The sequence below is a fragment of the Hirundo rustica genome, chromosome Z (genome assembly GCF_015227805.2).
Source record: "Hirundo rustica isolate bHirRus1 chromosome Z, bHirRus1.pri.v3, whole genome shotgun sequence".
NCBI classification, from domain to species: Eukaryota; Metazoa; Chordata; class Aves; order Passeriformes; family Hirundinidae; genus Hirundo; species Hirundo rustica.
Window position 1 is genome coordinate 19,355,826 of NC_053488.1, and position 17,964 is coordinate 19,373,789.

The 17,964-nt window shown below is 42.5% G+C and overlaps 1 protein-coding gene across 3 annotated transcripts in view; it reads left to right on the forward strand.

Annotated features, from left to right (window-relative positions):
- SLC45A2 (solute carrier family 45 member 2) overlaps nucleotides 1-9,541 on the forward strand; it is a 14,887-nt gene extending 5,346 nt beyond the window's left edge. For 2 of the 3 annotated variants that reach the window (XM_040090330.2, XM_040090332.1), the window contains exons 4-7: nucleotides 714-857; nucleotides 2,063-2,186; nucleotides 3,021-3,226; nucleotides 7,043-9,541. In XM_040090330.2, coding sequence (XP_039946264.1) covers nucleotides 714-857; nucleotides 2,063-2,186; nucleotides 3,021-3,226; nucleotides 7,043-7,267 — 699 coding nt within the window. In that variant the 3' untranslated portion in view covers nucleotides 7,268-9,541. The remainder of the gene's footprint in view (nucleotides 1-713; nucleotides 858-2,062; nucleotides 2,187-3,020; nucleotides 3,227-7,042) is intronic. The other variant, XM_040090331.1, reaches the window with a different exon arrangement.
- The last annotated feature ends 8,423 nt before the right edge of the window (nucleotides 9,542-17,964 follow it).

The window sequence follows — 17,964 nt, forward strand, 5'->3', positions numbered from 1 at the left end:
GGTGAACCAGAGGTTCTCCCTGCCTCAAGGACAGTGTCTAGTGGAAATCTCATGATATGCCTGAAGAGGTAAAAGTTTCCTTAGCACATAGAATGGAAAGGGAATAAAGTCTCAGAAATGCTCAGATATCCACAACTGACACATTTTATTTTTCAGGAAGTATTTTGAGCATAACTTTTTTCTGCAGCAGCTTTAAATTTTCAGTGTAAAGCTGATGGTCCCTATAAAGAAATAACTTTTGTTTCTGGTTGTTTCTGTTGTTGGTTTATTGTGGTTTTTTTGTTATAGTTGTTGTTTTTTGGGGTTTTTGTTTGGTTGGTTTGCTTTGGGCTTTTTGTGTTTTGTTTGGTTTTGGTGGGTTTTGTTGTTGTTGTGTTTGTTTGTTTTTATGTTTGTTTGTTTGGGGTTTTTTTACTCCCTGAGTCTGCTTTGGAAGAAAATTTCCCTGTGATTCTACTTGTAAATACCTGTCCTACTGATTATAACAGCAAAAAATGTTACATTCCTGCTGGTATACTCCATCTCTTCCCTAGTTTCTATGAATTTTATAAATTGAAGGAAACTCAGTAGTCAAGCAACCCTTCCTGACAAAAAAGAAAAGACTTTGGAATTTTAGCAATGAAAAGATACTGCTAAGGCCTTCATTTGCTGTCAGCTATTTCATTAACCTTTGGGACAGTAATACTGTATTGTTCTTGAATACTTGCTTCTAGGAAAAAAGGCAGATGACCCTTAAGTCACTCTTGAAGACACTTTTAAGCATGCCATCCCACTATCGCTGTCTGTGTTTGAGTCATCTCTTTGGATGGATGGCTTTCCTGTCCAACATGCTCTTCTTCACGGATTTCATGGGACAGGTAAAACCTAAAATCCCCGTAGTACTCCTTCCTTGTAGCATCTTCTCCTCCATCAAAAAGAAATGAAATGGTGTTACTATCCTGAGGAAATGACATTGGTGTCAGAGCCATTCATATCTGGATGGCTCAAGAATAGTTGTGTAAGCCAGCTAATTAAGGTCAGGCCTTTGTTTCATGCCTGTGTGTGAAATCATTGGGGAAAACCTTTAATATTTGTAAGGCTACCTGTATCTGACTGTTCCAAGTGAAGCTCTCAGAGATGGTTGAAACACATCCATTTTCTGCTTTGGCTTTGGAGCTACTTCTGGATGGGCAGGTGTTCTAGCTGGGGCAGTGTTTGGATGCAGCTGGCCTTGTCCTGGTGTGTGTGCAGCATCCACACAAAGCCCCTCACCTGCACTGCAGCCTCCCTGGCCTTAGGCCATGCAGCTCTTTGCACACAGGGAGCTACTTGGTAGCAGATAGTTTTATCTTCTTGCATTTCTCTGTCCTGAGTCCCTTTTCTCAGCAACTGTTGGCCTTCACAATACCCAGTGGTGCCCTTTCCATGCCATTCCCAGGGACTGTATGTCTTTTACAGTGATTCTTGCCTATATAGACACGTCTGCCTCCTTTCTTCCAGGGTACTAATATGCTCCTGGCACAAACCTCTCACTGCTGCTCCCTGCTCTTCTGTGGTTTCCACACAGTATTCCCATTTCCTTGCCTTTTTTATCTTTGTAGTCAAGGCAAGAGGGAGGGGTTTTTTTCCTTGCAGTGTAGATGAACAACTGAAAGAAAAATGTTTTGCTTGTGTAGAAAGGTAGTTGAATAAGACAGTAAGTGTGTGGAAAAATGAGTGTGTTGAGGCAAAACTGAAAGAGAAAACAGAAAAAAATTGTAGATAAATTAGGGAAATAAAGGCTAAGGCAAGAAGGCAGAAGTGGAGAGAAGTGAGACGCCCTAAGGATAAAAGAGCAAACAAGTCAATGTAAAGTAGACAGTCCAGGAAAAGGCAAAGGGTAAAAAATGAGGCAGAGCCTGGCATGTTATAGTCCAGGAGACATCGTGTGAAACCTGGAGAATTACAAATGGGTGGTTACGACGCGGCTTAACAGATTTCTTGGGTGCTCCCTACCAGGGTTGGGGCCCTGTGCCCACAAGAAGGAGGCATTCCCTACATGCAGCCATTCCTGCCTTCTGTGACTTTTGTGGTCTCTTTTCAGGTTGTGTACCATGGGAATCCTTATGCACCTCACAACTCCACACTTTACCTTACCTACAAAACTGGGGTAGAGATGGGATGCTGGGGACTGTGCATCAATGCAATTTCTTCATCAGTCTATTCTTGTAAGTACCCATGAATGAACTGCAACACTGTGTTTGCTGTTTGCCATTGCTTAAAAACCATAAAGGGATGCCAAGTTACCTGGATTTTTTTTTTTTTTTTAAACATTAAATCTTTAAGGAATGTTACATTCTCAGCATTGTCAGAAACCCGTATCTTGGCACAAACAACACATGATGAGGGGTCATTTTGGGAGTAAGACCTTGTTTTGTTCTGCACATGAACTGACCCTGAACACGAAAATCATTCTGAAATTAACTGCCGCACCAAATTCTTAGGTGCTCTGTCACTTAGCAACGCTTAGCTGTAGGCTCTCAAAGGTGGCCTCTCCCCATTTGCATTCCCTACACAGAAGGTCTTGCCAGGAGCTTGAACTTGCTCCGCAAAATCATGTGCAAAAATGCTAGCATAGCTCCCCAGGTAGATTTCACCATAACTTTTCCCAAGGATTAAAAAAAATTACATGTGATCAAAAAACTCAAATAAGTAGCATTTTGGAGGTTGGTTTGAGCATCTAAAAGAGGCTTGAGGGAAATGTTTTCACTTTTGGAGCTTAACTGCAGGCATTTCTGTGTGGCCTTTCTGTGGATGAACATCTATTCAGCAAAAGTGTCTCTGAGTGCAGCTGCAGTGCAAGGTGCAGGTTGAGCTCTGGGTGGTGTGAGCAAGTATTTTTTGGCAAGTTTATACCTACAATAAGCTGAGGTAATTTCCAAACCCATTAAGATTGTCTCCTTCATTGCATTTTACAAAATACAACCCCTTAAAAGAAACTCCCAGATAAAATGTGACCTGCTTTTTTTAATCTTATCAGCATTTTTGCTTTCTCTTCACAGACTTGCAGAAAGTCCTTTTGCCATACATAGGATTAAAGGGACTTTATTTCATTGGATACCTACTTTTTGGACTAGGTACTGGATTAATTGGCTTGTTTCCCAATGTCTATTCCACTCTGGCTCTTTGTTCACTCTTTGGAGTCATGTCCAGCACACTTTACACAGTTCCATTCCACCTCATTGCAGCGTACCACAGGGAAGAAGAGGTGAGTGCAATGTCTTGAGAAGCATTAAGTTTATATCTGTCTCTGTTTGCTCAACCTGTTTTGCGGGTAAACTGGATAGAAATGGTGAGCAGCTTTGAATTTTAATTTTGAACTAATAATAATGACACATATTGAGAAGTTTCTGATAGAGAGAGTTAACATCCCAGCTCCAAAGTCTCCAAACATGCCCTTCAATGAAACAAATAATTATTTATCATCACATCTGAAACAAAGCCAATCACTCTACATGTTCAGGCAGTAAGCAGGTAACAGGGCTCCTTCAAGTCTTACCTTTCTTATATCCTTCCTTCCAGCCACATTAGCAGAGGACTTTACTTCTGAGTGCCTGAAGTTAATAACAAGCCTGTAAAGGCTGTCAGAATTTTTAGTTAACTGCCAAGTGTTACAAAAGCTCTTAGCTAATAAACAAATTATATTCAAGTAGAAATAGCTTTATATGGTTCAGTTAAATCATACACCACATTATCATCATCTTTCTAAATGTCAGTGGTTGGGTTTTTGTCCTCCATGGCCTTAAATCCCGTTTCCAAGGAAAATCTGGAAAAACCTGCACACCTTGTATCATGTTACCGGGCACAGCAGAATCTTCACGTATTGTAAAGTGTTGAGTTCTTTACTGGAAAAGTTGTCTCAAGTCTCTTGTTAGTCAAACAGCCAGAAACAAGAAAGATTAAGGAGAGTTGGAAGAAATTAGGAAGAGTTCTCAGTATATCTTGAGACATCTGAAGAAATTAATAAAGGCAATGTTGAACCATTGGAAAACCATTTAAACATAGCTGAAAGCAGCACAGGGCTAGATCAAGTGTTAGACTACATGTCCTACTGTTCTGTACAGCTTTCACCAGCACCCTCTGGATGATGAACACAGGAAAACTCTAATTATTCTTAATGCTGAGGAGGATGTCTCAAAGTGATTAAATATTTCATATACATGATTCCTAATTTTTCGGTTAATTTCTTTGCTCCTTCCAACAGAGAAAGATTATGATGTTTTATAAACACAAAACAAAACAAAAGACTGGGAATGAGCCCAGGTTAGGGTGATATCTCAATTCTAACCTCAGGCCAGCCAACTTAGACAACAGGAGTAAATGTAAAATTTTTATCCATTCCAAGACAGAAGTGAAATAAAATATGCTAAAGTGTGCATGAACTTTACACTTTAAAGGCCAATATATTAATGTGTTACTTGTACGACAACCAGTTGTTTCTTGTTTGGTGTATGGTACTTGCCATGACAGATGTTAAATGATATATAATTCTATGTTAGATTTTATATTAATGGGTTGAGGTTTAGCTCATACCTTCTATAATGTACAAGATAGGAAAAAAAATAAAGAGCAAACATCAAGCACAAGAGTGCATTCATTTACAGATTTATGTATTTGTGGTTGGAACTACTGCCACATAGGAACACTGGGAACAGCCCAGCAAAATAAATATAATTTATTTTCAAAAGTGTCTAAAATTAGGACTTCATCATTTCAGAATAAGGAGCAGATATTTTTCCCCACTAAGCACGCTACCAAAATCATGTGGTGTGTTTTATAATGCTGCCATCTCAGCTCCTGTTCTCCCTAGGATCCAAATTTAATTTTTTTCTACTGGATTAGGAAGAGACTTTTTGTCTCCAGCACTTGTGAGCTTTGTGTAGCTCAAAGGCAAGGTAATAAGGTTTGCAAAAAGCATCTTAATGGCTAAGAGAATTTGGATACCAGAACACAGTGGTGCCGCTGGCCTATAGTGTGGGACCTTCTTTTTGTTGGAATACAACCTCCTCCATTTAACAGCCTACACAGGAAGAAAATATATATGTAAATTATCACATAATTTCCCAATAAAACGGAGTAGTTTCTTTCTAGAGGAAGGGACCCTCAGAGATCATGCAGATCCTGCTCAACCTGCAGCAGGTTGCCCAAGGTCTGGTTTGAATTATCCTGAGAATGGAGACTCCACAACCCCTCTAGTTAACCTGTTCCAGTGATCCACCAGCCTCACTGGGTACTAATATACAAGACACTTGTACATAGTAAATGAAGGTTCTGCTATGTATATCATAGCAAATACACAGATTAGTAATTAAAAGTTGTCCTCAACAGTGTAGAAGAATCCTAGTCTAGATGTTTGTTTTCAAGTTGATTTCATCCCCAGCAACAGAAGAATTACATTTGTATTTTAGTACTGATTTCTTTTATGTGCTTTGAGCCATAACTTCAGGTTCCAGCCTGTATGTGTGTGGGGCACATCAGCACTGCTGTAAAGCCTTTGGATGTGGTTCCTCACAACATCCTTCCCTCTAAACTGAAAAGATGGATTTTATGAGTGGACTGTTAGATGGATAAGGAAGTGATTGGATGGTCATATCCAGAGGATCATGGTCAATGACTCAGAATCCAAATGTACATCAGTGACAAATGCTGCCCTCCAGGGTCTGTACTGGGACCGGTGTGATTCAATATCTTCTTTGATGACATAGATGAAAGGATTGAGTGCACTCTCAGCAAGCTTTCAGACAACACCAAGCTGAGGTGGCTTGACACACCTGAAGGATGGGATGCCATCTAGAGGGACCTGGACTAGCTGAGAAGTGGACTCTGGGGAATGTAATGAGATTTAACAAGGCCAAGTGCTGGTGCTGTTCCTGGGTTGGGGCAACCCCTGGAATCAGCACAGGCTGGGCATGAACAGAATGTTCTCCTGGGCAGAACACCCCCTGCCCAGAAGGACTTGGGGGTGCTGCTGGGTGAGAGGCTGGACATGCCCCGGCCATGGCACTCACAGCCCAGAGAGCCAAACGTGTCCTGGGCTGCACCCAGGGGCAGGAGAGGATTCTGCCCCTCTGCTCTGCTCTGCTCTGGTGAGGCCCAACTGGAGCACTGCATCCAGCTCCGGGGTCCCAGCACAGGAAGGACAGGGACCTGTTTGAGTGAGCCCAGAGGAGAGACACAAAAATGTTCATAGCTGGAGCACCTCTCCTCTGAGGAAAAGCTGAGAGAATTGAGATTGTTCAGCCTGGAGAAGAGAAGGCGTCAGATTGACATAATTGTGAGTTTTCAAATTGTGTATTTAAAGGGAGCTTGCAAGAAAGATGGAGAGGGGCTTTTAACAAGGGTACATAGTGATAGGACAAGCAAGAATGGCTTCAAACTAAGAGAGAGTAAATTTAGGTTAGATATCAGGAAAAAGTTCTTTACTTTTGTAAAGAGTGGTGAGGCACTGTATCGGGTTGTCCAGAGAAGTTCAGGATGCCCCATCCATGGGAGTGTTTAAGGCCAGGCTGGGTGTACCTTTGAGCACCCTGGTTGAATGGAAAGTGTCCCCGCTCACAAGTGCATTGGAACAAGATAAATTTTAAGTTCCTTTCGACACAAACCATTCTGTGATTCTATGATGATTCTTTGATAATATGGTAGTATGACTCCTTCAGCCATGAGTCAGAGCTAAATTATCCATTACACGATGACCTGTACTGTCAAATTACACTTTGACAGAGATCAAATTGACCTGAACTTGAAAAAAATGTAGAATTTTTCCAGTCAATTTTCAATTACTTCCTTAAGAAAAGGAATAGAGGAGTAAACTCCAGATGAGAAAAATGGGACAATATGGTGGAAGCTTGGAAAACTCACTGTTACTTGTAAAATCTCTGTGGTAACCTCTGTGGTACAAGAATGATGCCAGCAAGCTATTGACCTGTCCCGCTGCCATTGGGGGGCTGTAACAATGTCTTGGCTAAGAGCCGCATGTTGCTGACACTGTCCCCGTTTCTGGGGTTTGTTCTGTGCTTCTTTGCAGAGCCTGAATGTGCAGGAAGGGGAAGAAACAAGGGAGCACATGCGAGGGAAGGGCATCGACTGTGCTGCTCTGACCTGCATGGTCCAGCTGGCCCAAATCATTCTTGGTGTGGGCCTGGGGCTCCTGGTTAGTGTTGCTGGCAGTGCTGTCACCGTGATTTCGGCATCCACAGTGGCATTGATTGGCTGCTGCTTTGTGGCTCTCTGCATTCGTTACGTGGACTAGGAATGCAAGAAGCAGTTGGAAGAAATCTCCCCAGGGGAGTGTTTTCTTTCTGGGTCAGCAGCACTGGTGCTGTTGCTGTGCTGACACTGCTGGCACATCTTCCTCTCTTACCTCCTTGGATCGGGAGCTTTATGAAATGGAGGCTTGATAATACTGGTTGCCAATGCCTCAGACACACACATGCTGAGACATGTGAAGGTGTGTGTGGCCATGGTATTTTGATGCTCTGCACCGGGAGTCATTATGAAACTCCTCATTACCAATTTGCGAAAGTTAATGGATGAAGAATGTGATAAATTGAAGTAATAGAAAAGGACAGAGTTAGGAAGAAAGCTTTTATTTATCTTGGTTTTCCAGTGTCTTAAGTTGGGGGCTGTTCTCTCCAGTAGTCAAAAGCTGCAGGATATTCAAACAGGTGTCAAAGGCCATGCAGGGTACAGTTCTGTTATTAGTAGTACTGCTAAACGGGATCAGTTAATTATCAGCTGCTGTCAAAAGCAGATTTGAGTGTGAAAAATGATTGGAATATAAAGAAGATTGAAGCCTATTGTTTAAAAGCATTACTGTAAAGTAATTATTTTGTACTGTATCCTGCTGCTTTTTTATAAATGAACTGAGAGTATTGGCTGAGCTAGTCAGGAAAGTCTGCCTAGGGCTGCTTTGCAAATCCATATGTAGGTACCTAAAAAATATGTCTACTAGAAACAGATGCCATTTCTTCCTTCTTTAAAAAGCAGCCTCTTAGTTCTGGTGCTGTAATTGAAAAAATAAACTTGGCCAAAGTAAGAATTTGATGGCTGGTTGACCACATAAATCTTGACTTTGGCTATAACAGCATTAACCTTAACGTAGTGTCTCTCTTTCCTCTGTTTTCCTTCGTGCTTTCACTGAAATGGCATTTGCACTCTACAGAATATTGTAAATAAATTCAGTTCTGCAAAGCACTATTAGGAATTATTGTACAGTAAATATATAAGCCCAGTTATTTGTATTTAATTACATATGAAGCTTCACTCTTACTGCCAGAGTTTTGAAAACTTGTTTGTGAAAGCAATATACTGTATTTATACTGTGCTTCCTCTGTCCTGAAAACTGTCATATCCATCCAGTATGTTATATGTTAAGCCACATGAAGCCATCTGCTAATGCAATATTGTTAATGGACATTGAGGGACTATGGGCAACTATGGTGTTTATGGTTGTTTTTGTTCTTAATGTTGCACATGTATCATCAACATTGTTCAGAGAAATGCAGTGTTGAGCTTTTCAGCTCTTAGAAGCTCTGTAAGACATGAACTGACAACTCCAAAAATAAATAGTTACATTTGAGCATCAAGTGCCTCTGCAGAGGCACTTCATCCTTTTTCTATGTTTTCAAGAGTAGAGTGAGTCACTTATTCTCCAGAAAAGCAATTTCCCCTTAGGTAAATTCCTATTAACTTTAACAAGCGTGTGGGAGCCTCAGGTACCTTGATCACATCTCCACTGTAGGCCCGAAAAGGGGCTCGGTGCATGGCAAACCTCACTACAGTATCCGCATCCTGCCTTTTGAAGAAACCACGTTTTATGGGGGTTTTTGGGTTTGTGGCCCTTCATTTCATACCACTAAAAGAGAAAACCTTGGAAGACAGAGCCCCTGGACTGTGTTTGAAACAGTTTGCAGGCACTAAGACAGCTGGAGGACGAGGGCCTCAACCAGGACAAACAGGAGGAAGCCAGAAAGAGAAGGATTGATTGTTGTCTTCCCAATTAGCTTTATGCCATCAATAACTCACTAATCTCCTCCGTTTCTTCTGGGAGGACAAATTTTCAAGGGAAGAGCAAGGCATCTATGGAGCCGTAAAAACAGACAAAGGAGGAGGTGATCTGGTTTTATAGGACTGCACCATGTAAACCTGTGCACCAGGAGGTGAGACCTGATTCCACTGTGAGGTCTGGTTCCACTGTGAGGCTGTGAAAGAAATTTTGCAATGTTTACCTGTGTCTTTGTCAATATTTTCTTTGAGGTTTACCACCATTAGAACACTGACATTTAAATGGTCAATGTAATCCCTGCTCTGTTACACAAAGAGGATGCTGGCATTGATTCAGGCCCACAAAGGGACTACAGATCTGTGGCAATGTGAGAAGGCTTCTGAATCTGCAGAGTGATGAGAGAAGAGCCCAGCATGTATATCAGTGCTTTTATTTACGGATTTATTCAGAGGAAATTGTTTCAGGCGCTCATATTATCATTTCTCATGATCTTTCCCTTTAAAACTCACAGTGTGCTACAGAAGACAGAAACATTAAATTAATCTTTTCTCTGGAAATCTCCATTAAAAAAAATCCTATATTGTTCCCAGGATTTCAAAACAGTATCTTATGAGTCCTTGTTAGAAATAGCAAACTGACAAAAAAAAAATATATATAATTTGGAAAACAGTGTCTAACCAAAAAAATCCAACTATGATAGTGCTCATTCTGAAACTGAAAATGTATCTCAAGTGTTACTGAAAACAATACAAAATGTTACTAACTCATAAAAGGGGATAAAATAAGTATTTTTTTTAGCAATAGAAATGTTACTAATGTATGTTACTAATATAATACATTACTAATACATGAAAGGGGATTAAATATTTATTTCAGCAAAATAAATGCTAAAATGTTAAAAATGTTGATGGTATTGAAGGATTGTACTGTAATGCTATTAATTTAAGAAGTTCCACCCCTTCTGTGCTTTAACACTAATTCTGGACTTGAGCCATTGATACCATCATTTACTGTACTTAACATCAACTTTTATAACAATGATGTGAATATAAAGTTACAAGTACCCTGTGCCCAATCTTTTTCATCTGGTTTAATTTCCATATACATAAAATTGAATAAATAAAGATCCTCTCTGTATCATGTTTATGCAAATCATACACTTAGACAAGCCACACAGAATCCCAGAATGGGTCAGGAGGGAAGGGCCCACACCAGGTCAGCTGGTTCAACCTCCCTGCCTCAAGCAGGGCCATCCCAGAGTACACGGCACAGGACTGTGTCCAGTGGATTTTGAATGTCTGTGGTGAAGGAAACTCCACACCCCCTCAGTCACCTAATCTCGAGGCTGAACAAGCCCAGCTCCCTCAGCCTTTCCTCATAAGAGAGATGCTCCTGTCCCTTAATCATCCTTGTATCCTTCCTCTGAACCCTCTCAAAGATGGGATGACCTGCAACAACCAACCCTCCTCCTTCCCACTCTCACAAAAATAGTCATGGCTGAACAAAACAAGGCAGGAGACAAGGCTGTCACCTTATCTTCATAGCACTTCCCTTTCTCTTAGGAACATCTACCACTTATTCCTCTTTAAAAAACAGGCATGTGACGCAAGCAAACCCTTAAAGGAACTTCTGGTTCTCTTGTTTAGAGGACTTGAAGTCTTAGTAATGTCACAAGTGTTCTGACTTTTTTTCCAGTGTTCATTCTGTGTTTCATAGTGTTCTCATTAAGTTTCTTTGACTTGCTTGAAAACAAGCAACTCAGGTGGCTTGTAGCAGATAATTTTTTTTTTTCCAGAAAGGCTACACAAGTCAGGATGAATCATAAATGTCTTTGCCTTGGGAGAACTCAGCTTTCACATTGGTGCCTGTGAATCACTACTAGTCCCTGTAGTATGTCAAAAGATGATGTATGTGAATGTGGCAAGGGTGACATTTGATATTTTTGAACTGCACAAGGATTGGGTAGAAGTATCTGCTGTAAAATGTCTTTAAATTATTTTTGGCATGATAAAGCTATTAAAAAAAAGCTATAAAACAGAATTTTCCCTTGTAAGTTTCCAGCATTCATTTCCATTCTCTAGCTGCTCATCTTGTTTATTTAAGAGGGAAATATTCGGGGTTACTTGTTCAAGACTAAACTGTGAAAAGTGATTTATAATTTTTATGGGCCCTGACATGATGCATCCATGAGTGCTGCTGAGGGAGCTGGCACACATCATAGCCAGGGATCTCCTGATCATCTTTGAAAGGTCATGGAGATCAGGAGAGGTTCCTGAGTTCCAAGGAACTGGAGCCAATCAGTGTCACCTCAGTCCTTGGAAGGGGCAGAGGCCTCCTCAGGATGTTCGCTGATGACACAAAGCTGGGAGGAGTGGCTGATACCCCAGAGGGCTCTGCAGCCCTTCAGAGGGACCTTGGCAGGCTGGAGAGATGGGCAGAGAAGAATTGTCTGGAGTTCAACAAAGGCAAGTGCGGTGTCCTGCGCCTGGGAGAAACAACCCCGGTGCCCGTACGGGCTGGAGCCGGCCTGCTGGAAAGCAGAAGGAGGAGGACCTGAGGGTCCTGCTGGACACCAAGCTGTCCGTGAGCCAGCAGTGCCCTTGTGGCCAGGAGGGCCAGCGGTGCCCTGGTGTGCAGGAGGAGAGGAGGAGAATTGCAGCAGGTTAGGGAGGTGATCGGCCCCTCTGCTCGGCCTAGGTGAGGCCTTGTCTGGAGTCCTGTCTCCAGATCTGGGCTCCTCAGTAAAAAAATGCATGATGCTCCTGAAGCAGGCCCAGCAGAGAGCTACAAAGGTGATCAACGACTGGATCATCTCTCTTATAAGGAATAGCTGAGGAGATTGGGCTCATTTAACCCCAAGAAGAGATAACTGAGAGGGGACCTCATCAATGTCTGCCAGTGTCTGCAGGGAGGGGTCATAGGGTGGACCAGGTTCTGCTCAGTGGTGTCAAGCAAGAGGACAAGAGATGATGAGCAGAAACATGCAGAGGAAGTTCCACCTGAATATGAAGAATTTCTTTGAGAGCGACGGAGCACTGGAACAGATTTCCCAGAGAGGCTCTGGCATGTCCCTGACAAGAATTATTCAAGAACCTTCTGAATACAATCCTGTGCCTTGTGTTCTAAGATAATCGTGCTTAAGCAGCAAGGCTAGAACAGACGAACACTGTGGTCCCCTCCTACCTGACCCACTGGGTGATTCTTTTGCCTTCTATGATCAGTATCATGCATTGCTCCTAGAGATACACAAGATGTGTTAAGCAGTTGCGTCTCTTTTTTTTTTTTTTTTTTTAATTGGAAATGAACATTTTACCTTCCATTAGTATTTTACCTGTGTATAAAGGATAGCGACTTCACATCATGCAGTGTCGTCAAACTGGAGGCTGCTCCCGTGTCTAAGCACTTGCAGCAGTAGGAAAACCAAAGCCAGTGCTTTCCAAACTGGATTGCGCCGTAGACCGAGATGAGCAAACCCTCCCTTTGCAGGGGGAGAGCTGTGTGGTGAGAGGTTTCTGGACCACGGGGTCATTCCCAAGGCCCGGGCCGCTCCAAGGGAGCCGGGGCAGGGCTGGCGCCGCTGTCCCTGCGGAGCCGGGTGCTCGGCTGCCCCCTGGTGTTCGGTGCCAGCACAGCGCCCTCCGGCGCCGCCCCCAGCTCGGCCCGTCCCTCCCTCTGCCATCTCCGCAGCTTCCTCGCCGCGAGGCGCTGCTGCCGGACCGGCGGCTTTTTGTTGTTTGGGATTTGTGGTTTTTTTTCCCCCTGTTGTTGTTGTTTGTTTGTTAGTTTGTTTGTTTTTCCCTTGTGCGTGTTTAGACGACCAAGGAAAGCTGCTTGTTGCCGCCTGTAGCTCGGTTGCCTGAGGCATTGCGGGCACCGCCCCATGGACATGCGGTGGTAAGAGCCCCCCGTGGACACGTTTAGCATCAAATTCATGGCAGAATCTGGCCTTGGAAACCTTCAGTGCTGTAGGCAGGAGTCAATCCTGTAGTGCAGCCGTTCCCCGCTTGTTTGGCCGATGAGTTTTGGTGCATTGGCTCACAGCAGGTAACATGCATCAGGGGGCAGGGGGACTTGGGTCGCAGCGCAGAGAGAGGCAGCATCAGAGTCTTGGAGACCACTGTTTTCAAGCCCTTCTGCTCATTAGATAATGAGAAGGAAATGTGACAAACAGCATATTTGTGGAGTCTAAGGAGTGAAAGAGGGAAAGGAAACGTTTTTGACAGAGATGCCTTTTGCTGAAGTCTGGGAGCTTTACGCTGGGGTTGCATGGCTGGCAGATCACTATACAAGTGCAAATGTATCTCAGATGATTTGGGTTTTTTTTCAACATTCAGATCTGATTTAAAAAAAAAAGCTTGCAATGCAATTTGCAAGTTACTCAGTTTCCACATATTTTGAGGGATGAGGTACTTCTTTTCTTTAATAATAAAAATTTTGACAGAACACCCAATTCCCCTTAAGTAGGCCTTTAAAGAAATATATCCCAAATATGCTAGATTGTTAGATTACCATAACATTGTTAGATTACCATAACATTACCAAAACATGCTAATAAAACAGCTTTTGGAACTATGATTCTCTCTGAGAGAAAGATGGCACCTTGTCAAAGGGTAGTGTTTTTTCTGGACAGGGATTTTGCATTTTGAAATATTTTCCTTGGAATTACTTTATATCAAGTATGTTCAAAACTCAGGATTTCAGTTTACATCTCTGCAAATGTAATCCCAGATCTGAAATTTGAACCAGATCCTCTTTCTCCCTATTTATTATCCGCTCTACAAACTGAGCAGTTATTTACTACTGCTGTAGGATCTCTTTTACTTTCAGTTCAGGAGCTCATGGTTTGCTCTCTATACCGCTATATCCATCACTGCATTGGCCTATGAACCAGGGACTGGATTTCAGCAGTAAGTGACTTTTGATGGGCAAGAGGAAGGCTGTATTTCCTCTGAGCCCCCTCCTTCCACCATTTCAGCAGAAATTAAAAGCAATTAAAGATTGGATTTTTTTTTTTTTTAAATAATAGGTGATTTGAAATCCATAGACGTAGATAATTTGAAGGCATCAATTTTTTAGAGGTTTTTCAGCATAAACATCAAGCAAGATAGACACTAATGCTAGTTCTACTGTATTGGAACAAAGATATATCCAGAGCAATCTATTTGGTATCACAGAATCACACAAAAGTACAGAACAGTTGAGGTTGCCTCTGAAGATGACCCAGTCTAAGACCCCTGCTCAGCACAGGGTTGCTAAAGCAGTACAGTCACACACAGTTAAGTCAGATTCTGAGCATCTCCAAAGCTGGAAACTCTACAATCTCTCCAGGCAACCTGTTCCACTGCTTGACCACACCATTTGAAAGCGGTTTTTTTCTGTTGTGGTGGATTTTTTTGTTTGTTTGGGGGTTTTTTTTGTTGTTTTGGTGGGGGGTTTTTTGTTGTTTTTTTGTTTGGTTGGTTGGTTGGTTTTTGTGGTGGTGTGGGGTTTTTTTTGTTTGTTTGTTTGGGGTTTTTTGTTGGTTTTTTTTGTTTTGTTTTATTTTGTTTTTTGTTCTTGGGTTTTTTGGTTTTGTTTTTGCTTTTGGTTTTTGGTTTGTTTGTTTGTTTACTTTTTATATTTAAATTATGGGGGAAAATAGGCAGTTTGTGCCTATTGCCTCTCATCCATTCCCTGGACAATACTGAGAAGAGTCTGATTTCATCTTCTTTAATCCCCACCCACATCAGATATTTATCCACATTGGTAAAGTCCCCAAGCCTTCCCAGGTCCAGGCTGAACCCAGCTCTGTCAGCCTCTCCTCACATGGCACATGCTCCAAGCCCTCCATCATACTGCAGCCTCCCTGGTAAATAATCCAGAATTGAGTAACCTGCCCAGGACTGGACAAAGCATGTGTCTCACAGGCTGAGTGGAGGAGAAGGAGCCCCTCCCCTGACCTGCTGGTAGTGTCCTGCCTAATGGAGCCCAGGATGCTGCTGGCCTTTGCTGCATGGGCCCATTGCTGGCTCATGTCCACCTTGTCCCCAGCTCCTTCTCTGCTTTCCAGTCAATTGGACTCCAGCCTGTGTTGGTACCGGGAATGAAGGACTTTGCATTAAGGACCCTTTGAATGGTGGCACAACCCCCTGGTGTGGGAGCCCCCTCTCCTGGTGTCAGCGTGCTGATCAGTCTTCTTCACAAATACAGACACAAGTGATTTTTCACAAGATTCCAGTTTTATCCACCGGAAGATGAGGTGAGGTTCAGCTGAGTGAAAGTGTGTCCTAGGGTGACTTTATGATGCTTGTATCCCCAATTTTATGTTCTGTTTGTGCTGGATATTGAGTTCTGTGCCTTTAAGACTGGTTCTAAGAGCAAGGAGAAGCGCAGAGTTTGTTTTGAGAAAACTGCCTGACTCCTCCACATTCTTCTGCGGACGGGGTGTTCGGCGGAGGCTTGGAGAGACTGCAGGACAGAGATCTTTTTGCTTTTAGTTAGTTTTAGCTAGGGCAGAGAAGTTCCCTGGATTGTTTTATTTTCCTTTTTTTCTTGGAACTGTTTAAACCTGCTCTGGACAGAAAACCCAGGGGAGCACTGGGGGCTGCACCTGCGTCCCACTGGGGCCTGGACCTCGACAATTTCCATCAGCACCGGAGGGACTGGGACTGATGAGAGACTGAGAGAGAGCCGAGCTCCACCCACGGCAAGGACTTTCTCAATTTGCCATCTCACTCCAGAATGAGAGGTTTTATTGTTTCATATTATTCATTATTTATACTTGTATGCACTTTGTTTGTTAAGTAAAATAGTTTTTTCCACTTTTCCCCGAAGAAGTTCTTTACCGGACTGGTTGGAGGGAGGGGCCACTTGGGTTTGTTTCCCATAGGGATCCTATTCAGGGGTTTTCTCCAAAATTTGTCCCTAAACCAGGACAAAGTGTAAGGGTTCACTGAACAATTATTTTAGAAGTCAGTATTGAACAGTTAATTTGATCCTTACACAACTTACCATACTTATTCAGCTGATCTGAAGGAAAAACACAAGTCCTTGGAGAAACAGTATCTCATTGTCCCAAGAAATGGCTGAGTAAGGGAGAGGGCTGGTATCTGAGTAAGACACCTTTATTTTGTTATTTCCCACACTGAATAGTAATCAGTCCTTTTTCAACCAAGAAGTCAATGTTTCAAAAAAATTGTTAACTAAAGAAACTGCTTCTGTCTGCAGCTGATCTTTTGGCACAATTTTCTCAGCCATCCTGTGAGTCTATATTTTACAGTCAAGATTTTGGGAAGGACTCTGAGGCTATGCACAGACACGGGCAGAGAAACCTGAGAAATGGAGAAATGTCTATTATCAGCTACACTTTAGCACGGGAATGAGTTAACTGGCCACTCATGGCACCAACTGCTACTGGGATTGTACCTAGAGGATATTGTTTTAACTGCTCTCATCATGAAAAAAAGATATTTTCAGTAACCCCCTTTAAATGAAAAAATAAGAATTCTCTTTTGAGAAATAACCCTCATGAAAAAAGAAGATGATCCAGGCTCTCAATCTAATGTCCTTGAGCTGCACCACACCCATATCTATTCCTGCTCCAGCTCAGGAATACAAATTAGATCAGAGCTTTTGTGCATGCACTCAATTGAATAATCAAGTTTTAGAGCAGACAGTCGTGAATGGGAATGAAGGGGGCTGGACTTTATTTTTACTGCTAAAGTGAGTGCCAGAATAACTCACTGAGAAAGTGAAACAGCATTTCCACCAAAGAGGCATTTCAAAGGGAAACTTGGAAATGCAATTGGAGGTTGTTATTACATTAAGACCTTTGTTAGTTATTTGAGGGGCTGCAATACTTAAACATCCCTAAGGAATCAAAGTCTTTGTCTGATGAGAATATCCGGTCTTTAAAGGTTCTCTCAGTTTCTCACTAGATGTCAGCCTGCACCTTCAGCTCCGTACCCTTCTATAACCAAGTGCACCTCTCCACCAGCACCTCACCAAAAATCTGTAACAAGAGACCAACCACGAAAATCTTGTCAAGAATTCAGTAAGTACTCTTTTGTCTCCTTCAGCAATGTTTATTTTAATGCATGAAAAGGTGATGGTTACAAATGAAGACATAAACATTTGTAGGAAATGCTGTTTTTGAAGCATGTTGTACTCATTACTTACATTACAAACCCCGGGATACTCAGTAGTATTTGTTGTTGTTGAGCTGGAATGATCCTCTGTTGAGGCCACACACCCTATGTACACAAAGCAACTGCACCTTCTGCCAAGACCCAGGCTGGTGCCCCTGCCTGTGCCACACCGAGCACAGATTTCATGCCATTAGCTGGGACTCACCGCATGGGTGAAGCAAAATTTCTCACTGATCATGCATTGCTAGAGCAGTGCTCTCTGGCTGTGCTGGACACACACTGACCTGCACAGCCTGGGCCTAAACCAACATTTGGCCAAGTGTGGATGTATTTTGCCTTTCTCAAACAGCAGATCCATGACTTAAACCTGGTAGATCAGTGGCTTGTGAGAGAGCTGCCCACTAACTCTATTATCCAGTCCCTACACACTCTTAAGGTATTTCCATGTTTGGGTGATTTGCCAGTGGGAGGTTTTTATGTCTCTAGTGATCAGACACCTGGGGTTTCCTCTGAGAAATGTACATTGTCACTCTGGGCTAACTATGAGTTATTCTGAACACCACCTGTTTTCCTGGCACAAAATTGTGTCTACATTGACATCCACAAAAGCACATGGGTTTCGCCATGCTGAGCACCACAGAAGCTGTCTTCCAGGCAGCTTGCTATCTACTGAAATTCATAGTTACACTTTAGACACTTGGACAGCTGTTTATTTAGTGCACAAGAACAGTTAAACATCAGATAGGGAAAAAATTTCCAGCAAGTTAAGGAAGAAATTACATTGTTCAAAAGCAAACAGTAAGAAGAGCATCTGCC